Source organism: Colobus angolensis, unplaced genomic scaffold, assembly GCF_000951035.1.
Source record: "Colobus angolensis palliatus isolate OR3802 unplaced genomic scaffold, Cang.pa_1.0 Scaffold37, whole genome shotgun sequence".
In the NCBI taxonomy this organism is placed as follows: domain Eukaryota; kingdom Metazoa; phylum Chordata; class Mammalia; order Primates; family Cercopithecidae; genus Colobus; species Colobus angolensis.
The window spans coordinates 1,570,428-1,593,652 of record NW_012117043.1 but is presented as its reverse complement, the minus strand read 5'-3'; the positions used below and the strand labels follow the sequence as shown (position 1 = coordinate 1,593,652).

The window sequence follows — 23,225 nt, the reverse complement described above, 5'->3', positions numbered from 1 at the left end:
TGCTTTGTCTGTTCTTTATATTACTTACAATTAGGCTAATTCCCGAAGTATAAAGGGCTTTATGAGGCTCCCCTCGTTGACGTGTAGTAGGTAGATAGTCCTGATGGAGAGTTGATGGATGATTTAATTTTAGTTTTAATTTAGAGCATCACTGTCCAATATAATTCTGCAGTGGTGGAAACTTCTGTAATTTTTGCCATCCAATACAGTATCCACCAGTCATGTGAACTGTTAAGCACTTGAGATGTGGCTAGTGTGACTGAGAGTAATGCATTTTTAATTTTTATTTTATTTTATTTATTTATTTTGAGAAAGGGTCTCACTCTGTCACCCAGCCTGTAGTGCAGTGGCATCGTCTTGGCTCACTGCAGCCTCTGCCTTACAGGCTGAAGCAATCCTCCCACCTCAGCCTCCTGAGTAGCTAAGACTACAGATATGTGCCACCATGCCCAGCTATGGTGTATCTTTTGTAGAGATGGGTTTTCACCATGTTGCCCAGGCTGGTCACTAGCTCCTCAAGGGATCTGCCAGCCTCAGCCTCCCAAAGTGCTAGGATTACAAATGTGAGCTGCGGCATCCAGCCTAATTTAAATTTTAAATGCAACATCTGGGTAAAGGTTACTGTATTGGACAGTGTCTTCAAAGGCGAAGAGAAAGAAAAGAAAACAAGTGGTAGAACTGTTTGTGTGCTACAACATGGTGCTGATACAGGTTTCTGCAAAAATTCTGCTTAATAGTTTCCAGCAGTTACTCTTTCCTTTTCATTTAGTTAAAGGATGAGTTAGGGAAGTAAAATTGTAAATTAAAATCTTCCAATAATTCTAGAATTATTTATGCTATGATTTCTCCCTGCCCTGTGTTAAGAGACTACACTGTCTCTGGTCCTCAGGATACTTGAGAAAAGAGCAAAGATAAAAGTACCACAAGCTTATGATGCTGTACTTATCTTTGAATTTGTAGATTTCTCCTCTTCGCCATCTACAAATGGAATGTTCACCTTAACTACCAATGGGGATCTACCCCGACCAATATTCATCCCCAATGGAATGCCAAACACTGTTGTGCCGTGTGGAACTGAGAAGAACTTCACAAATGGAATGGTTAATGGTCACATGTCATCTCTTCCTGACAGCCCCTTTACAGGTTACATCATTGCAGTCCACCGAAAAATGGTTAGTTAAATATTAGGCAACTCACTGCCGGTCTTGCTAGTGTCATTTGTGAAATAGCCATTTTCTGTCTTTGCAACATCACTGAATGCATTTTCTTCTCTTTTTTTCTTTAACTTTTTAAAATTTAATAATTTTACAAATTTTTTTTTAATTTTGTTTTATCCTATCCTCAAAATCTGATGCTATGAATGCATTTTCAATGTATTATATATGCTAATATAAATGCTCAGAGCCAGGATTTAGTATTACTCATGATGGCTAATGTATGAAATGACATTCCTCATCCGTATATTAAGAGGCAACAGGATAGTCAGTATATCTGAGTACTACTTTCTTTAAAAATTTGTGTCTCCTGGCCAGGTGCAGTGGCTCACACCTGTAATCCCAACACTTTGGGAGGCTGAGGCAGAAGGATCGATCACCTTAGCTCAGGAGTTCAAGGCTAGCCTGGGCAACATAGTGAAACCTCATCTCTACCAAAAAAAAAAAAAAAAAACTAAGCAGCCGTGATGGTGTGTGCCTATAGTCTCAACTTCTCTGGAGGCTGAGGCAGGAGGATCACTTGAGACTAGGATGTCAAAGCTACAGTGAGCCATGCTTGCTTGCACCACTGCATTCCCTGTCTCAAAAAGAGAATAAAAAGAAAGAAAGAAAATGACTGGGCGCCGTGGCTCACACCTGTAATCCCAGCACTTTGGGAGGCTGAGGCAGGTGGATCACCTGAGGTCAGGAGTTTGAGAACAGCCTGGCCAACGTGGTGAAACCCCATCTCTACTAAAAATACAAAAATTAACTGAGCATGGTGGCATGCACCTATAGTTCCAGCTACTCGAGAGGCTGAGACAGGAGAATTGCTTGAATCCGGTCAGCAGAGGTTGCAGTGAGCCAAGATTGCGCCACAGCACTCCAGCCTGGGTGATAAAGCAAGACTTTGTCTCAAAAAAAAAAAAAAGTATCTCCTAAGCCAGACATGTTTAGGAGGATCCCTTGAAGACAGGATTTTGAAACTATTAATATGCTATGATGCTCACACCTGTAAATAACCACTCCACTCCAACCTAGGCAATAAGTGAGACTTTGTCTCTAAAAAAATAAGAGAAAAACAAAAACCAACACACACACAAAATTTATGTTTCCTGTGTGTTTATGTAGGTATGTACATCTTCACTGTCACATAAATGCAGACGGCTTTGGAAAAGTTTGGGTTGTTGTTGTTGTTTTCTTAGAGGACACAAGAATGTTCTTGGGCAAAATCAAGTTGTGCATAATTCCTCTCTTGATAGTCTAATATATAACTATTGCATTAAAAGTTGACTGGTAAAAAAGAAAAAGGAAGGTTTGAAAACTGGTCAGTGGATAATGGTTAAAGAGGAGGTAGTCATCAGGTATAGTGGCAACTTGGTAGAGTAGAAAGGGCACTGAACTAGGCATTTAGCAACCTATGTTTTAGTTCTAATGCTGCCACTAGATAGCTGGTCGAGCTCTTTGGACTTTAGTGTCCTAATTTAATAAAATAAAGGAGAGCAGGGCTTCTAGATCATTTCTAAGATCCATCCGTTACCCCTACCTCTTCAAAAATTTACTCTATTTTTATTTTTTATTCCCATCTTATTTATTATATTTATTGGATAAGATATTCTGTTATCTACTCATGTAAAGAGCAGATGAACTGAGCTTTGTAAGGATGCGAAGTCAATAAAAAAGCAAGTAAATTGATTGTATAGCAGCAACAAGAGAAAATGAAATTGTAAAAAAGGTACTGTATTGGTTTCTTAGGACTACTATAACAAATTACCATAAATTTGGTGGCTTTAAACAACAGAAATACATTCTTTTTTGGGGTTTTGTTTTTTTTTTTTTGCTTTTTTTTTTTTTTTGAGACGGAGTCTTGCTCTGTTGCCCAGGCTGGAGTGCAATGACGCAATCTCAGCTCACTGCAGCCTCCGCCTCCTGGGTTCAAGCAATTCTCCTGCCTCAGACTCCCGAGTAGCTGGGACTACAGGCGCACACTGCCATGCCTGGCTAATTTTTGTATTTTTAGTAGAGATGGGGTTTCACCATATTGGCCAGGATGGTCTTGATCTCCTTACCTTGTGACTTGCCTGCCTCAGCCTCCCAAAGTGCTGGGATTACAGGCGTGAGCCACCGCATCAAGCCAGAAATGTATTCTTTTTACCTCTGATTTTTTTTTCTCTGAATTAGTAGCCCTTGGCTTAAAGTTTCTTTCTTTTTTTTTTTTTTTTTTTGAGCCGGAGTCTTGCTGTTGTCGCCCAGGCTGGAGTGCAATGGCATCTCTGCTCACTGCACCCTCTGCCTCCTGGGTTCAAGTGATTCTCCTGCTTCAGCCTCCTAAGTAGCTGGGACTGCAGGTGCCTGCCACCATGCCCAGCTAATTTTTGTATTTTTAGTAGAGATGAGGTTTCACCATGTTGTCCAGGCTGGTCTCGAGCTCCCGATCTCATGATCCGCTCGCCTTGGCCTCCCATAGTGTTGGGATTACAGGCGTGAGCCACTGCACCTGGCCCTGGCTTGAAGTTTCTAACCATGTTAATAACTGGGAGTAGAATTTATCTCAGTAGTAACTGAGAAAGTACGGGCCCTAGGGCACTAGGGGAAGTTCCTTAATGAGAGGATGAAAATTATGTGGGTTTAGCTACATTTTAAAATTTTATAAAATATTTGAACTGAACTCTGTCTGGATTTCTCTGGGTCTTATAATAATAGTAACATATGAAATAGGGTCTTAAAATTACATATTTAAGCTTAAATGAAAATGGCAAAATAAAATGCTTAATAATCTGAATAAAGAAGGATCTTTTTACATAGAAACTAGCTAACTTAACCCCTGGTGAGTTGATAAGTTGTTGATTTACCTTTTCTAACTACTCAATAAATACCAAACTTCTTAGGGAATTACATGTTCAAAGGTTCGGCAGCTTTGAATAACCTTGAACTCTCACCAACCATTCCATTACACTAAATGTTTATTAAACAGCCATTTCCGGGATAATTCTGTGCAGTATCTCTATATTAAGGAATATCATTAAAATCTCTTTAACGCCAGGCGCAGTGGCTCACACCTGTAATCCCAGCACTTTGGGAGGCCAAGGCAGGCGGATCATGAGGCCAGGAGATCGAGACCATCCTGGCTAACACGGTGAAACCCCATCTCTACTAAAACACAAAAGTTAGCCGGGCATGGTGGCAGGCGCCTGCAGTCCCAGCTACTCGGGAGGCTGAGACAGGAGAATGGCGTGAACCCAGGAGGCAGAGCTTGCAGTGAGCTGAGATTGCACCACTGCACTCCAGCCTGGGTGACAGAGTGAGACTCCGTCTCAAAAAAAAAAAAAATCTCTTTAACATACTCAAAGCAAATTTTTAAAATTTTTACCTTACTTTTATCCTATCATGTATTTAAAAAAACAAAAAAAAAGATTAAAAGCACTTAACTGCTTTTAGGAAGGTGGATAAACTTGTTACAAAACAGAATTACTAGGTTTCACAAATCTCCAAAACTTTGGGAATTGCTACTCCAACAACCACTATCCACAGCTTATCCCTGGAAAACTATAGTTGAGAGAGTCTTTTTTTTTTTTCCACTGGCATCTTTTCATTTCTTTGTCTTTTTTGAGACAGGGTCTTGCTCTACCTTCCAGGCTGGAGTGCAGTGGTACGATCACAGCTCACTGTACCCTCAACTTGCCAGACTCAAGCAATCCTCCCACCTCAGCCTTCTGTATAGCTGGGACTACAGACACATACCACCATGCCCAGCTAATTGTATTTATTTCTTTATAGAGATATGGTCTCCCTACATTGCCCAGGCTGATCTCAAACTCTTGGGCTCAAGGGATCCTCTTGCCTCAGCCCCGCAAAGTGCTGGGATTACAGGCATGAGCCACCACACCCAGCTTACTGGCATATTTTCTGGAGAAAGAAAGAGTCTTAATTGTTTAAAAGCCTTTAGCTATGAAGCTATTACTAGTTTTTACATTAGATTCACTGTATGTGAGACTTGTTTATCAAAGAAAACTGTGGTTTGAATATATTAATTGCTGAAACCCAAGTTTCACAGAACAGGCAACAACTTTAAAACTGGCAATACCTCAGCCCTTTTAATGACTCCACTGTAACCGTTCTCTTTGTGTCAATAAAGATGGCTTTATAAATATAGAGAAGAATGTGATAGTGACTAATTTGAAATGGTGATAATGCCTGTTATTGGCAGGGTTAGAACTAAAGGGAGGAATCAAAGGCCTGTCTTCTCAACTCTCTATTCTCTTGTTTGTACATATAGATGAGGACAGAACTGTATTTCCTGTCATCTCAGAAGAATCGCCCCAGCCTCTTTGGAATGCCACTGATTGTTCCATGTACTGTGCATACCCGGAAGAAAGACCTATATGATGCAGTTTGGATTCAAGTGTCCCGGTTAGCGAGCCCACTCCCACCTCAGGAAGCTAGTAATCATGCCCAGGATTGGTAAGTTCAGGGGATCCATCTAAACCTGTGGTTTCAAAACTCTAGAAAAATAATTTATATGAATTCTGTGTGACTGATAGGACCCAGCCTATGTCAAGTTAATCACTCTTGGAAGAACCACGCAGAAAGCATACAATTCAACCATTTGGTTTGTTATTTGGAGTAGGAGAGACTATACAGCTTCCTTTTGCCAAACATTCTAGTGTCTAATAATCCTTCCATTCTCTAATCTTTTGCCTCGATTCGTCCTGCTAATGCTTCAAGTAATATCCTTGTCTTCTGTGTTGCAAAAGTAGAGTATGAATTCACCAGGAAATTTGTATAATCTCAGTCCTCTGAAATTCAGAATGAGAGTGATTGCATACATAAACTCTGAAAAGTCTCATGATACAAAAAATAATTCTGTTGGATTATTTCCATACCATGTCATTCTTTTTTCTTTTTCCCATACCATGTCATTTTAACATGAAGTAATTTCACAAATCTAGATAAAAATAATAAATATTTTCTGTTTTCTTTCCCTTTTTCCTACCACTGTTCTCTTTGATTAGTAGGGATTGTGATGATGTCTTATTTTTATCTCAATGAAATTGTAGATCATTTTCTTTTTCTTTTTCTTTTTTCTTTTTTTACGACAGAGTTTCGCTCTTGTTGCCAAGGCTGCAGTGCAATGGCACAATCGTGGCTCACTGCAACCTCCACCTCCCGGGTTCAAATGATTCTCCTGCCTCAGCCTCCCGAGTAGCTGGGATTATAGGCATGCACCACCATGCCTGGCTAATTTTGTATTTTTCATAGAGATGGGGTTTCTCCATGTTGGTTAGGCTGGTCTCAAACTCCCAACCTCAGGTGATCTGCCCACCTCAGCCTCCCAAAGTGCTGAGATTATAGGTGTGAGCCACCACAGTGGGCCTGTAGATCATTTTCTTGCTATCATGGTACAAATAAGAGTTCTGTTTTATGGGAACTAAAAAAAAGTTCTTTACTTATTTGTTGTGATATGGGGTCTTCTGATGATTAGGGTAGGGCTTAGGATAAATCTTTTTTTTTTTTTTTTTGAGGCAGATTATTAATTTGTCATCCAGGTTGGAGTGCAGTGGTGCAGTTTTGGCTCACTGCAAACTCCACCTCCAGGTTCAAGTGATTCTCATGCCTCAGACACCTGAGTAGCTGGGATTATAGGTGCTCACAACCACACCCAGCTAATTTTTGTATATTTAGTAGAGACAGGGTTTCACCACGTTGGCCAGGCTTATCTCAAACTCCTGGCCTCAAGTGATCCACCTACCTCGGCCTCCCAAAGTGCTGGTATTACAGGTGTGAGCCACCACACCTGGCCAGATTTAAATTTAAAGATTTAAATAAATCTTTACTTAAATAAGTTATTTATTTATTTTTATTTTGTATTTCTTTGAGACAGAGTCTCGCTCTGTTACCCAGGCTGGAGTGCAGTGGCGCAGTCTCAGCTCAATGCAGCCTCTACCTCCTGGGTTCAAGTGATTCTCCTGCCTCATCCTCCTGAGTAGCTGGGATTACAGGTGCCCGCCACCACACCTGGCTAATTTTTTTTTTTTTTTTTGAGATAGAGTCTTGCTCTGTTGCCCAGGCTGGAGTGCAGTGGCGCAGCATGATCTCGGCTCACTGCAAGCTCCACCTCCTAGGTTCACGCCATTCTCCTGCCTCAGCCTCCCAAGTAGCTGGGACTACAGGCACCCGCCACCATGCCTGGCTAATTTTTTTTTTTTTTTTTTGTATTTTTGGTAGAGACAGGGTTTGACCGTGTTAGCCAGGATGGTCTCCATCTCCTGACCTCATGATCCACCTGCCTCGGCCTCCCAAAGTGCTAGGATTACAGGCATGAGCCACCGTGCCCAGCCTAATTTTTGTATTTTTAGTAGAGACAGAGTTTCACCATGTTGGCCAGGCTGGTCTCAAACTCCTGACCTCAAGCGATCTGTCCGCCTCAGCCTCCCAAAGTGCTGGGATTACAGGCATGAGCCATCGCACCTGGCCAAAATAAGTTATTTAAATAGATAATTATTTGAAGTATTTAAGATTTAAATAAATCCTAAAGGAAAACTGCAAATAATAGATAGGCAGTTCAGTTGATGAATGTTGTGTTTAGTAAAGATGAAAGTTGGACAAGATTAAATTTGAAGTGAAGTAATTGAAAAGGGCTTCTACACTAGGGCTTTTCCTAGGACTTGCTAATTAATTGGATGTGGAGCATAGGGAAAGAGGAATCCAGGCTGCCTTTTTTTTTGTTTTTTATTTTTTTTGTTTTTTTTTTTTGAGCTGGAGTATTGCTGTGTCGCCAGGCTGGAGTGCAGTGGCATGACCTTGGCTTACTGCACCTCTGCCTCCCAGATTCAAGCAATTCTCCTGCCTCAGTCTCCCGAGTAGCTGGGAGTACAGGTGCATGCCACCACGCCTGGCTAAGTTTTGTATTTTTAGTAGAGAAAGGGTTTCATCATGTTGGCCAGGATGGTCTCGATCTCCTGACCTCATGATCCCACCTCAGTCTCCCAAAGTGGTGGGATTACAGGCATGAGCCATTGCACCCAGCCCAGGCTGGCTTTTTACCCTGAGCAATTGTTTGTGATGTGGTACAATTTAATGGAAAAAGGAAAACTGGAGAAGGAGCATGTTTGGGCAAGAAATGACAAGAATCAAGTTAGGTTCAAGAAGTCTATTATATATTCAAGTGAGAAATTCACTTGAATGCCCTTTGCTGGAGATATAAATATAGATGTCATCAACAAATAGGTGATATTTAAAGCCCTGAGACCAGATGATTAACATTTAGAGAGTGAGAGTTAAATAGAGAAGAGTCCCATGATCTCTACATGAACTCTGAACTGAGTTCATAATGCATTCCGACATTTACAGATTAGAAAGGGAAAAAGAAGCGTCAAAAGAGATTGAGGCTGGGTGCAGTGGCTCATGCCTGTAATCCCAGCACTTTGGGAGGCCAAGGTGGGAGGATCACTTGAGGCCAGGAGTTCAAGACCAACCTGCCCAACATGGCAAAACCCCATCTCTACTACAAATGCAAAAATTAGCCAGGCATGGTGGTACATGCCTGTAATCCCAGCTACTTGGGTGGCTGAGGCATGAGAATCGCTTCAACCCCAGAGGTGGAGGTCGCAGTGAGCTGAGATCGTACCACTGACTCCAGCCTGGCAGACAGAGCAAGATTCTCTCTCAAAAAAAAAAAAAAAAGAAAGAAAGAGAGAGAGAGAGATTGAGAAGGAGCAGCCTGTAATGTAAGAAGAAAACCAGGAGTTAAGTGAAGAAAGTATTTCAAGAAAGGAGTGGTAGTCATTTCAAATGCTACAGAGGACTGGGAATTGCCCGCTGGATTTGATAAAATGGTCTTTGGTGATCTTTGTGAAAGCTGTTTTAGTATAGATAAAGGAGTAGAGATTGGAATGGGTTAAAGAGAGAATGGTCCTTTGGACATTAAAAAAGATAGCCAGGCATGGTAGCTCTCACCTGATTCTAGTGGTACTTGGTAAAGTTATAGATGAAATAAGAGTGACCTGGAGTTGATGATTATTATAGTTGGGTAATGAATACATGAGTTTTCATTGTATAGTTCTTGACTTATTGAGTGTTTATGTCAATGAATTTGAAATTTTAGATTAAATGAACAAAATCCTGGAATTCAGGGTCTATGTAGAAGAGTGACTATTTTCAGGGACAGTGGGTAAAGAGGAAAGTAAGGATTTCAGGGCAGCGATTGGAGGTTTCTCTTGGGTAAAAGAATCATTAAAATATTAAAATAGGGATGTTTGAATAAGTGACCCCAAAAGATAGGAGGTGGTGGTTGCAAAGTAGGATACTTGGAATTGATATATTGGAGGTAGAAAAGTTTGTATTCACAAGGTCTAGAATATGACATTTAGAGAGGGTTTACATATGGGGTGGAGGAAGTTATTGTTGGAAGAGAGAAGTTACTGTTGTATTAATTACATTGATGTTGATGTCACCAAGAATAATAACAGGAGAAGTGGTGGAGAAAAAACACAGTGAACTCGGTGCTGCAATCTTTAGTGAGTAAAGAAGGGATCTACCTTCCAAGGAGGAATAGCAGGTGGCATAATTCAGTAGCACAAGCGACAAAGAAGCTGGAATGTTTTAGAAAAGAAAGGAAGAAGAAATCATGTACAAGTGGCATAGGAGTAAGGAAGAGATCTGTTTTACCTCCAGGTTCTGGAATGTATGAGAATAAAAAGTGCGTGGGGTAGGGTGTGGTGACTCACACCTGTAATCTCATCACTTCAGGAGGCTGAGGCAGGAGGATCACTTGAGCCCAGGAGTTCAAGACCAGCCTGGACAACATGGCAAAATGCTGTCTTTACAAAAAAATGTAAAAATTAGCCTGGTATGGTGGTGCGTGCCTGTAATCCTAGCTACTTGGGAGGCTGAGGTGGGAGGATCACCTGAGCCCAGAAAGGTGGAGGCTACCGTGAGCCATAATCATGCCATTGCACTGCAGCCTGGGTGACAGAGTGATACTCTGTCTCAAAAAACATGGAAAAAGTCTGCAGGAGAAGCAGGATTCTCAAGAAAGCCAGGCTTCATTCAGTTAGAGCAAAAAGGTAAAAGAAATTTTCAGAAGAGAAGTGCTGCTCAGCTTTCTGTGAGAGTGCTACTTGATTGTTTTATCCTGTTATCTTTCTTTTGATTCCTCACTTATTGCTGGCCTGATTTGCATATGGTACTAGACAGTACAAGCTATCAATGGTCATTCACTGGACGAGTTATGCAGAAAGATGGGAAGTCCTGTGTCAGATGTGATTCTCACTTTTGCCCTTACAGTGACTCTTTATCATGGTTTCATTACCTTCAGTAGCCCATGTAATAACCACTATCAGTTGCCACATGAGCTGTAAAGTATGCCACTCTTATGTTATATTCCTTGCATTGCTTCTTTCTCCCCTACCTCCAGCTTTATTGAACTATAAGTGACAAGTAGGAATTGTATATACATCTAAGGTGTACAACTTATGTTTCAATAACATGTATAAATTGTTGCATTGCTCCTTGTTAGGGCAAGGATGAGTAAATTTTTTTAAAAGTTGGAAAAGTCACAGGGCCATCTTGACATAATCATTGACAGTTAAAAGAAGTTACTCTAAAAAGCTTATAACTCTGAGTAGTTAAGGCGGTACTTAGCATGTACCACATCAGCTATTCTGATTAAAGAAGACTTCTAAATATACAGCTTTCTGCAGTGTGTCAGTGGTCTTGTCATGGAAAGATCTAATTATTTTAGTTTAATGTGAATTAAATCCTCTGATAGAATTAAGGCTGAAGGATAATTGGTATTTGATTTTATGATTAGCTTATCTTGTAAAATTTTCGTGGGCCACATGGACTCCCTTAGAGACATCTGGCAGTTGTATGTCTACCCTTCTGTAAACCCGGATACAGGATGGGAAGCCAGAGTGTATTTGGTACAGGGCTGCAGCTAATGGATTAGGGTAAGTAACATTGAGCTGTCAGCATGAGCATACTGCTGTGGCAAATGCCCCTTCCTAGGATTACTTCAAGAGAAGATGAAAAGGAGTTAGACCTCGAACCCAAAATGTTTCTTACACTCTTTTTGTTCTCTTCTGTTTCAGTGATGATAGTATGGGCTATCAATATCCATTCACTCTACGAGTTGTGCAGAAAGATGGGAACACCTGTGCTTGGTGCCCATGGTATAGGTAAAGTGACCTGCAAAAGAATTATTTTAGTAGAATTTCAGCTTTAGATATTATAAAATTTTCAAAAGATTTCCAGTTTTGAGAAGTAATTAGTGAACAATGAAAAACTTAAGAATTGGGCCGGGTGCGGTGGCTCAAGCCTGTTAATCCCAGCACTTTGGGAGGCCGAGACGGGCAGATCACGAGGTCAGGAGATCGAGACCATCCTGGCTGACACGGTGAAACCCCGTCTCTAGTAAAAAATGCAAAAAACTACCAGGCGAGGTGGTAGGCGCCTGTAGTCCCAGCTACTCGGGAGGCTGAGGCAGGAGAATGGCGTAAACCCGGGAGGCGGAGCTTGCAGTGAGCTGAGATCCGGCCACTGCACTCCAGCCTGGGCGACAGAGCGAGACTCCGTCTCAAAAAAAAAAAAAAAAGAAAAGAAAAGAAAAAACGTAAGAATTGTGGCTGGGCACGTGGCTCACACCTGTGAGCGCTTTGAGAAGCTAAGGTGGGTGGATCACCTGAGTCAGGAGTTTGAGACCAGCCTAACATAGTAAAACCCCGTCTCTACTAAAAATACAGAATTAGCGGGGCGTAGTGGTGCATGCCTGTAATCCCAGCTATTTGGGAGGCTGAGGCAGGAGAATCACTTGAACCCAGGAGGCAGAGGTTGAAGTGAGCCAGGGTCCCACCACTGCACTCCAGCCTGGGCAACAAGAGCGAAACTCCATCTCAAAAAAGTTTTTCACTTCCTTTTGAGGTCAATAGATAAGTTTTGCTTTTGAGACTTAGCTGATTTTATAAACTCTACAGTCCATACCAAATTCATAACTTGTGATAAACATTTATTACTCTGTAACTTCTCCTCCCCCTTTTTTTTTTGTTTGTTTGTTTGAGATGGAGTCTCACTCTGTCACCCAGGCTAGGGTGCAGTGACTCAATCTCAGCTCACTGCAACCTCCGCCTCCCGGGTTCAAGCAATTCTCCTGCCTCAGCCTCCCGAGTAACCGGGACTACAGGCGTGCACCACTGTACCCAGCTAATTTTTGTATTTGTAGTAGAAATGGGGTTTTGCCATGTTAGGCTGGTCTTGAACTCCTGACCTCAGGTGATCCACTCACCTTGGCCTCCCAAAGTGCTGGGATTATAGGTGTGAGCCACCACGCCAAGCCTCTCCTTAGATATAGTAAGTTTGCCAGTTCTGAGCACAGTAGAACAGTCTTTACTAGACCTTGCTGGAAATCTGTTCTTGGTTTTTAAAGAGTTATGGAGATTGATTGGTCATTGCTGTTACAGCAGTGAAAGTGCCTAATGATACTAAAGTCCACCTTTAGAGCACTGCAATAGACTTAGCAAACTGAGTCTAAACTAGGCATTAGCTGGGCATGGTGGCTCACACCTGTAATCCCAGCACTTTAGGAGGCCGAGGCAGGTAGATCATGAGGTCAGGAGATGGAGACCATCCTGGCTAACACGGTGAAACCCCGTCTCTACTAAAAATACAAAATCTTAGCCGGGCATGGTGGCGCACGCCTGTAGTCCCAGCTACTCGGAAGGCTTAGGCAGGAGAACCCGAGAGGCAGAGCTTGCAGTGAGCCGAGATCATGCCACTGCACTCCTGCCCAGGTGACAGAGCGAGGCTCCATCTCAAGAAAATAATAATAATAATAATAAAGTAGGCATTGGAACCATCACTTAATATTATATCCTCCTCCCCTACCCCATCTCCCACCCCACCCCTACAACTCTATAAACTTTTTTTTTTTTTTTTTTAATAAACAGAATCTCACTCTATCGCCCAGGCTGGAAGTGTAGTGGTGCGACCTTGGCTCACTGCAACCTCCGCCTCTCGGGTTCAAGCAGTTCTCCTGCCTCAGCCTCCCGAGTAGCTGGGATTATAGGTGCCCACCACCATGCCTGGCTAATTTTTGTAGTTTTAGTAGAGACAGGGTTTCACCATGTTGGTCAGGCTGGTCTCGAACTCCTGACCTCAGGTGATCCACCTGCCTAGGCCTCCCAAAGTGCTGGGATTACAGGTGTGAGCCACCATGCCCGGCGTTTGTAAACTTTTATATGCATTTATTTAATCTGCCATTTTACAAACAAGGAGCTAGGTGTTATACCAGATAAATTGTCCTACCTCAGAGCATTAAATAACTGAATTTGGAATTTCTTGAGTGCTGTAGTATCTCAAACAGCCAATTCCCATTTCATTTATTTGCCATAAAGTTCACATCTTCCTGTGATTAACAGATGGTTATCAAGTACTTTGTAAAAATAAAGACTTGAACAGTGAAAAGCATGATTCCCTGAAATGATAATAATTATTTTTTTTTAGTAGAGACGGGGTTTCACCGTGTTAGCCAGGATGGTCTCGATCTCCTGACCTCGTGATCCGCCCGTCTCGGCCTCCCAAAGTGCTGGGATTACAGGCTTGAGCCACCGCGCCCGGCCTGATAATAATTATTAATAAATATCCTTACATTTATCAGAGTCTGAAGTTAGAAGCTCATGACAAATTGTGAGGCCCAAGAGGAAAGCAGAAAAGTAGGAAGGGAGAATATTTTTTATGAAGAAAATTTAGATTCCTTCATAATTATTTCTTCCTCTGTGGATCTTTTCCCCCTTTTTAGATTTTGCAGAGGCTGTAAAATTGATTGTGGGGAAGACAGAGCTTTCATTGGAAATGCCTATATTGCTGTGGACTGGGACCCCACAGCCCTTCACCTTCGCTATCAAACATCCCAGGAAAGGGTAAGTATTTAGGGCCACCATAAAATGGTGGTTTTTATATGGGAAATTCCCCTGGTTTAACTATTATGCCATTTCTGTTTTAGACAATTTAAAAACAACCAGAAAAACCTTCATTGGGATCCTCTGTGGCACCTAATATATTGACATGTTTGCTTGGGCTTTTTCATTTTCCGGCTTCTGGAATTCATTGTACTGGGGCATTGTCTTTGTCCATTTTGTGGTGCTGTAACAGAGTACATGAGGCTGGTAACTTATAAATAAGAAAGGTTTATTTAGCTTACTGTTCGGCAGCCTGGGAAGTTCAAGGACACGGTCCTGGCTTCTGGCAAAGGCTTCTGTGCTGCATCATAACATGGCAGAGAGAATCAAAGGAGAACAGACACAGGCAAGAGGGAGGACCAAACAGGAGGAAGATCCTCGCTTTCTAACAGCCTGCTGTCTTGGAAACTCACTACTGCAAGAATGGCCCGAAGTATTTATGAGAGTTTCACCCCCATGATCCAAACACCTCCTACTAGGCCCCACCTAACAAGGCCACATCAGGGATCCAATTTCAACGTGCATTTTGGTGGAGACAAACCGTATCCAACTGTAGCAGGCATTAAGTTTCAAAAATATTAATAAGTGAACCTTGAAACAAAACTGTGTCTGGCCATGACATATCAATAAGCATCTCTCTGTTAAATATTATTGAAGTTGCAGCATTTGGTAACCACAATTACTTAGTTCAAATGTGTCCCAGGGCTATAACTGCTATCTTTAATAGACATAGTGATCAGAAAAGTTAGAGAAAGGATTGAAATGTTTCAATTTTGGGTACCTAAGAGCACATCTCAATGGCCACTCTTCACACTTCACATTCTTCTATTGTTGCTCTCTGACCAGAGCAATTTTTAAATTTTGAAAATGTTCCTTCAGAAATAGTTTTAACTCCATACCTAAAAATGTTTGCCTCAGGCAGTTTTTAATCAACCAAATATTATTTGAAGGGTAAAGACATTAAGAATCTGATATGTAAAAGCAACAGAGTCAAAGGAGTTTCTTAAGTCACATGAGGAATTGTAGTGGTTTTGCATTTTTATGACTCTTGATAGTTGGAAATTTCCTTTACTATTTTTTAAAGCATTCCCTTTGGATAAGTTAGTAACAGTAACTGACTTTTCTGTCTTGTTATGCTATGGAGGACTGGGGAAACTACCAATTCTAGACCTAGTTTCCTATTTAGATCCCAAAATATGCCCCACACACCAAGGCTCCTGGGAGCCCTTTCTAGCCAGAAATAAGTATAATTTGTGGATGCTTGTCAAATGAAAGATCATTAGGCTAAACCTAAAGAAAGCTGAAGAGAAACTAATGTTCTAGATCATGCTCACTAGCAAGGAGGGAAAATTTTACCAGTTGATAGGTTCATAAATCTTTGTCAGCACAAAATCTGACAGGGCATTATTCTGACAAGACATTACTGTCAATGATGATAAATTATTTGGCTCTATAAATCTCTTCCCATTTTTAACAAGTCCGGTGTGCAATCTGAAAAGCTCTTTAGGACATCCTGCTTATTGGAAACGGCCTACGTGACCTGTCACATGTTACCCTACTTCCACTTTCAGTGATGCACTTAGGATACCATGGAAATGAAGGGCTATTGATGCCTTGCTGGGGAGTGGGGCCATATGACTAATCTGGGCTCCCCTACGTGTAGGGTTTCTGTATGTGCTTAGAAAGTCACATAGACAAAAGAGATACCTTGGTTCAAATTGGGATTATTGCCCATATGCTTTATATTTTTTATTCAAGTGATTTCCCTTTTAGGACTTTATCTGAGGGGAGAATACTCTGTAATCACTCCATAATTTGCAGGCAAATATCATCATAGCATTTTTTAGGAGAGTAAAACTTATTAACAACTTACATTTTTCTCACATTAGAGGAATGGTTAAATAAAGCATGGTGTGTTCATTGGATAAAATATAATGCAGTTGTTGAAAATGATTACCAGGAGTTTTTGCTAACATTTACGGGAATATGCTTATGATATGTGAAAGTTTTTTTAAAAACAAGACATAAAGTTGCATATACTGGAAATAATACCTTCAATATTGAAAAAAAATACTATTTAGGAAAAAGGACAGAAGAAAATCTGCCAATATTTTGACAGTGGTTGCCTTTGTATTAACAATATAAAAGGATTCCCTGCCTTTTTACATTTTTCTCTGCTTTCCAAAATTTCCACATGAATATTATACCTGGTAATCAGAAAAAAAAATAGAGGGGCAATCACTCTTATCCTTTACATTTCTTCCCTGTTTGGACCTCAGATTCTCAGTAGAAAATTAAACTAGATGCCAGCCTGGGCACTATGATGTCACCCTGTCTTTACAAAAAATACACAATTTAGCCAGGTGTGGTGGTGTGCACCTGAAGTCCCAGCTGCTTGGGATGCTGAGGTTGGAGGATTGCTTGAGCCCAAGAGATCAAGGCTGCAGTGAGCTGTGATCTCACCACTGCACTCCAGCCTGGGTTGTAATAGAGCAAGACCCTGTCTCAAAAAAGCAAAAAAAAGAAAGAAAGAAAATTAAACTAGACAAATTATTAGGCCTCTCTCCTTTTTTAATAGTCTTACAAATATATATAAACTATTACTTCATTTCCCATGTTTTGTGTTAAAGAAGAACTTTAAAGCAACTTTGAAAAAGAAGAGGTGCCTATAAGTAATTTATAGACTGTTTAATAAATTAAATAGAGTAGAGGATCTAAGCATAGATCCCAAGAGGTAAAGGGAATCTTTATCACTTTGGGAAATTTTACTGATAAATAGAAATTATTGTCAGTGCAGTCCATAAATATGTTTTTTTATCAGCCTTCTTTCCTCCCTGTCTTCATCTAGCACTATAGCCTGTGTTCCACAGAAAATATAGTCAATAAAATCAACATTCTTTACTAGCTTACTCTAATTTGTGGTTGGCTATGAAGTATTCCTGGTAGCGGTAATAGAGATAGTATTTAACTGGCTATGAGAAAAGAAACACTATCGTATATGATACACCCCTTTTTCTACTCATTCCAACAACTATGACACAACATGTTTCCTTTTGAAGCACGTCAGTTTTTTCCTTGAGTGACCAGTTCAAAAGATGACAGTTAATATCTTGTTTCTACAGAATTTGTACTCAGAAAAGAAGTCTATAACCCAAGTCCAAACCAGATTTCCTCTTCTAAAAAAAGAATTTTCCTCTAAGTTCCCCTTTTTAAATGAGCTCTTTAGCCTGGATAGTTATGCAGTGCTAGAACCTTAGCTGCATGATCAAACCCAACCTTGCTAGTTTATAGCAGCATTTGACAGCCTCGTGACTCAACCATCCTCTCATATAGGGAAAAAGTCTCACCTGAAAACCCATTCTAAACTGAATGCCTTGAGCTGTGCCAATTTGTATTCCAGGCAGCCTAATGTTCCCATCATGAGTTTCAGGAAGGGAAATTCATGGAGGAAGTTGCCTCAGGAGAACCTGTTCACCTCTGGAAGGGAGGAGCAATAAATAGGGTGGGTGATGGACATATGTGACCTTTGCCACTGAGAGGCAGTCAGTGTGGGCCTTATAGTCCGGGCTCTGCTTTGGGACACAAATATATACTGTGTGAAGTCTCTTGGTAGCATCTATAACCCTGATGCTTCACCCACCTTCCCATACATTAGAGGGACAAACAGAAGGATCCCAGCTCTGTGGTTCTTGATTGTTTGTCAGGTAGCAGCCAGGAATGGAGAGGGAAAAATTCTTTTTTTTCTGTTGCACTCTAGATCCTTCTTTCTCTCCTTCTTCTTCATTCCACACCACCCCCGACATACATCCCTGCACCCCACCTACTCTTTGCTCTCTCTCCTTTCTTATACTTAACTCCTTCTTGCTCCACAGCCTAATATGCTGATTAACAGGACCCCAAAGGTTTGGGTGGGTATTAGGGACCTTCTCAACAAAAGCAGCACACTCTTGAGCTTGCTCTTCCTTTTGTTGCCATCTCAGATAAAAAGGCCCCATGAGGGAGGAGACAGATAATTATAGACTTGGTGTTCTGATAACTCTGTGTTACATGGGATCAGATGCAAATGAGTTGTGCCCTGTAGGGTTTCATCCTCTGCTGTGGTGTCTTCTCATGGTGAGCTTTTCTGTGCCCTTATCTCATCCAGATCTGGCTTCTGCGTTTCATGTTATTTCTCCTAGCCTCTGTAAAGTCTGCAGCACACTAATAATGCTCTGGCTCTCTGATTAAAAATAAATGGCTTTCTATCAGCACTCCTGGCTTGAGGGCCAGCTCACATGTAATCCCTTATAGGATTCCAAAGTTGTTAAATAAATGCAGTAATTTTTGTTTTTGTCATTTTGAAGCATTCAAAAATTTTTCAAGAAAAGCTATGGTCATATAAATGTAAATTTTATCCAGAATGTTACCGATGTAACATTTGTGAATAAATGTGTAGGTGCTGTATTTGCTTAGACTCTAGTTTGGGTTGTGTTTTCTTTTCCCTTATTTTTGAGACAAGGTCTCTCTCTGTCATCTGGGCTGGAGTGCAGTGGCATAATCACAGCTTACTGCAACCTCTACCTCCCAGGCTCAAGCAGTCCTGCTGAGTATCTGGGACTACAGACATGTGCCACAACGCCCGGCCAATTTTTAGATTTTTCTTTTACAGAGACAGGGTCTCACTCTGTTGGCCAGGCTGGTTTCGAACTCCTGGATTCAAGCAGTTCCCCCCACCTTGGCCTCCTAAAGTGCTGGGATTACAGGCATGAGCCACCGTACCCAGCCAGTTGTATTTTCTTTTTCCTTATATAGAGTAAAATAAGGGTAAGTGACCGAGAGGTTGACGCATAGCTAGATCACCACTTTAAATGCCTTCCCACACACCCCTTTCCTCCTGTTCCCTCTACCTGCAGGTTGTCGATGAGCATGAGAGTGTGGAGCAGAGTCGGCGAGCACAAGCCGAGCCCATCAACCTGGACAGCTGTCTCCGTGCTTTCACCAGTGAGGAAGAGCTAGGGGAAAATGAGATGTACTACTGTTCCAAGTGTAAGACCCACTGCTTAGCAACAAAGAAGCTGGATCTCTGGAGGCTTCCACCCATCCTGGTATGTTACAGTCCTACCTCTGAGACTAGCGTAAAAGAAAGAAGACATGAACAAACATGAGGTTTTGTTATTTCTGAGAATAAGACCCTTCCTGCAGCAGTGTTTGAAACACTTTCTGTACAAGGTTTTTATGTTGAGTATAGAGATGAATCTTTCTACAAATATTTGGTAGTTCCTTTTCCTAAAGAGCTTATAACCTAGAAGAAGAGATCAGTCAGGTACACCAGTAACTGCAATTCAGTGCGATGTGAGAACTGCCACAAGGGGTAAAACATGGTGAATTTGAACTTCAGGAGAGGGTGAACTTCTGGCTCTGTGGAGAGAGGAAGCTTAGGCTGGCCCTTTGTGGACTCGAGAAGAACAACCGAGCCCAGAGGCAACACCCACTGCGCTGTCACATGGCCGTGGCACACTGCTGAGTTGAGTGTGTGTGCACAAGCATACCAGTGCACTGGGGCCTGTGTGGAGGCCTTTATGAAACCATATTTTTGAAGTCTTTAAAAAATTATGAAGAGTAAATATTCTATTATATAATCTCAAATATTCACATGTATTTGACTTGTTTTTTCCATGTAAATTTTGTATCTTCAGAGCCCTTTAATGCAGATGTTTTCTACCTTTACTTCTCCAGATTATTCATCTTAAGCGATTTCAATTTGTAAATGGTCGGTGGATAAAATCACAGAAAATTGTCAAATTTCCTCGGGAAAGTTTTGATCCAAGTGCTTTTTTGGTACCAAGAGACCCGGCTCTCTGTCGGCGTAAACCACTCACACCCCAGGGGGATGAGCTTTCCGAGCCCCGGATTCTGGCAAGAGAGGTGAAGAAAGTGGATGCACAGAGTTCAGCTGGGGAAGAGGACGTGCTCCTGAGCAAAAGCCCATCCTCACTCAGCGCTAACATCATCAGCAGCCCGAAAGGTGAGGCCTGGGGGCCTTATGCAGGTGCTTTCTTGGGACTCCTGTAGGCTACATATGTTTATCTATCTTCTGTTCCAGAACATCAGGTTGGTTGGTGAAAGGAACCTATCTGGAATCAGATCTATCTGTATTTGAGCTGTGTAACTTTTAGCAAGAGATTCAGCCTCCCCGAATCTATTTTCTCGTCTGTAAAATGGAGATAATACCAGGTTTACAGAGTTGAGAGTTTGACACATGGAGTGTAAAGCACTTCACACAGTGCCTGATACATGTTAAACAGGAATGGTAGCTGCTGTCTTGTCCCCTTATAGCAAAAGTTCTGAGTTTTCCCATCTTTCAAGGGGTCTGGAGGATCAAAACTCTTTATTTTTATTTTTTTTATTTTTTATTTTTTTGAGACAGGGTCTCACTCTGTCACCCAGGCTGGAGGGCAGTGGTGCAACACAGATCACAGATCACTGCAGCCTCGAACTCCTGGGGTCAATCGATCCTCCTACCTCAGCCTCCTGAGTAGCTGGGACTACAGGCACACACCACTGCACCTGGCTAATTTTTGTACTTTTTGTAGAGATGGGGCTCTACATGTTTCCCAGGCTGGGCTCGAACTCCTGTGCCGAAGGGATGCTCCTCCTTCAGCCTCCTAAAGTACTGGGATGACAGGTGTGAGCCACTGCACCTGGCCCAAAACTATTTTCATAAAAATACTAAGACAATATGTACCTTTTCATTTTCATTCTCTCAAAAGTGTACAATGGTGTGAGAGACAAGATGACATGGAATAATACTGTCACTTTGACAGTGAATTCTGTGCTAATGTATTGTACTTTCTCGTTCCTGTTTTAATTTCTAATATGGGAAATATTGATGATAAAATTCACATAAAATTCTAAGGGTTCTCAGTAATTTTTAAAGGTATAAAAGGGGATGGGGTAAGAGGCTATGACCAAAAAGTTTAAAGCCTTACAGGATTTTTGTGAGACATAGAGGTAACAATGGACAGCAGGAAATTCCCAGTACCATGCCTAACAAGAGGAAGTACTCAGTACATGGTGGTCACATTTTTTGTCTAATTTTACAAAGGAGAGGGATCTGTGTTTGGGAAAACTCCTTACTCTAATAGTTAGATTTTTTTCAACTGAATCTAACATAAATCATCTTTCTGCTATTTTCTGAGTCCCTATAATGTACTTTACATTTTCAGGACATTGTTGCTTATAGGTACTTGGCATTGAAGAAGACAAAAATGTAACTTACTGGCTACATAATAGGAACTAAAGAGCAGCCAGTCACGACTCCCCTGTCTTTACCTTTGTGTGTACAGTTGTGAAGCTAACCTCAGAGTTAGCATTTGGGGCTGGCTTACCTTGTGGCATTTGGATTTGTGAATCTTTTCTTCTGTCCTGTTCATAGGTTCTCCTTCTTCATCAAGAAAAAGTGGAGCCAGCTGTCCCTCCAGCAAAAACAGCAGCCCCAGTAGCAGCCCACGGACTTTGGGGAGGAGCAAAAGGCTTCGGCTGCCCCAGATTGGCAGCAAAAATAAACTGTCAAGTAGTAAGGAGAACTTGGATGCCAGCAGAGATAATGGGGCTGGGCAGATCTGTGAGCTCGCTGACGCCTTGAGCCGAGGGCATATGCTGGGGGGCAGCCAACCAGAGCTGGTCACTCCTCAGGACCACGAGGTAGCTTTGGCCAATGGATTCCTTTATGAGCATGAAGCATGTGGCAATGGCTGTAGCAATGGTCAGCTTGGAAACCACAGTGAAGAAGACAGCACTGATGACCAAAGAGAAGACACTCGTATTAAGCCTATTTATAATCTATATGCAATTTCGGTAAGTGGTTTATTATATGGTTTTCAGAGAGTGGTCTGTGTTTTGTTCAGTTGTCTTCATGTATTCATCAGCAACTATTTTTTCAGGTCCTGCTTATTTCGTAGCATTGAGCTTAGTGATAGACAAAGTTAACATAGAAATCTTGGCCTGTCCAGGTGTGGTGACTCACACCTGTAATCCCAGCACTCTAGAAGGCTGAGGCAGGAGGATAGCTTGAGCCCAGGAGTTAGAGACCAGCCTGGGCCCCATCTCTACAAATAAGTTTTAAATGGAGCTAGGTATGGTAGCATGTGCCTGTAGTCCCAGCTGCTTGGAAGGCTGAGGCAGAAGGATCACCTGAGCCCAGGAGGTCAAGTCTTTAGACGGTTGTGATCACTCAACTGCACCCCAGCCTGGGTGATAGAGCAAGTCCCTGTCTCAATAATAATAATAATATAGTAATTACAATTATAAAATGATTGTTTATCCACACAAGACTTGAAGCTTATGACTTTTGAATTTTGCTTTTTGCTTATTTTGGTTTTAGAAAAAGAGAGTTCTAAAATATTTTTTCACCTACTGATCATTTACATGATCAGTGTTCTCCTACTCAGATCCTAGTGCTATACCCTGGCCATAGTACGGCTAACTACTAACATACCTCCGCTCTCTTATCTCTTACAGTGCCATTCAGGAATTCTGGGTGGGGGCCATTACGTCACTTATGCCAAAAACCCAAACTGCAAGTGGTACTGTTACAATGACAGCAGCTGTAAGGTAAACATTCTCAAACTTTGAATGAAAGTTAGAAACAGAATATCAACAGAACTGGGGAACATTTGTTGAAATAATGGACTATCTCTTGAATAGGAAATAGATATTTCTGTTAGAATCAATATAGAGATGCTGTCAGTATTAAAGGAACAAAAGTGATATGCAGAGTAGGGAATGAAAACATGAGCAGTGAGGAAAAATGAAGAGTTAGTTGACTGGTCGCAGTAGCTCATGCCTGTAATCCCAGCACTTTGGGAGGCTGAGGCAGGCTGAGGAGGTGGATCACTTGATGTCAGGAGTTGGAGACCAGACTGGCCAACACAGTGAAACCCCATCTCTACTGAAAACACAAAAATTAGTCAGGCATGTTGGCGCATGCCTGTAATCCCAGCTACTCGGGAGGCTGAGGCAGGAGAATGGCTTGAACTTGGGAGGTGGAGGTTGCAGTGAGCCAAGATTGCTCCACTGCACTCCAGCCTGGGCAACAGAG

At 41.6% G+C, this 23,225-nt stretch overlaps 1 protein-coding gene across 1 annotated transcript in view; it reads left to right on the top strand.

The window, feature by feature from the left end:
- Window positions 1-23,225, top strand: part of USP32 (ubiquitin specific peptidase 32) — a 233,496-nt gene that overhangs the window by 207,085 nt on the left and 3,186 nt on the right. The window contains exons 26-33 of the mRNA XM_011953649.1: window positions 961-1,172; window positions 5,470-5,654; window positions 11,285-11,371; window positions 13,987-14,107; window positions 19,039-19,230; window positions 19,862-20,150; window positions 21,561-21,982; window positions 22,646-22,738. Coding sequence (XP_011809039.1) covers window positions 961-1,172; window positions 5,470-5,654; window positions 11,285-11,371; window positions 13,987-14,107; window positions 19,039-19,230; window positions 19,862-20,150; window positions 21,561-21,982; window positions 22,646-22,738 — 1,601 coding nt within the window. The remainder of the gene's footprint in view (window positions 1-960; window positions 1,173-5,469; window positions 5,655-11,284; window positions 11,372-13,986; window positions 14,108-19,038; window positions 19,231-19,861; window positions 20,151-21,560; window positions 21,983-22,645; window positions 22,739-23,225) is intronic.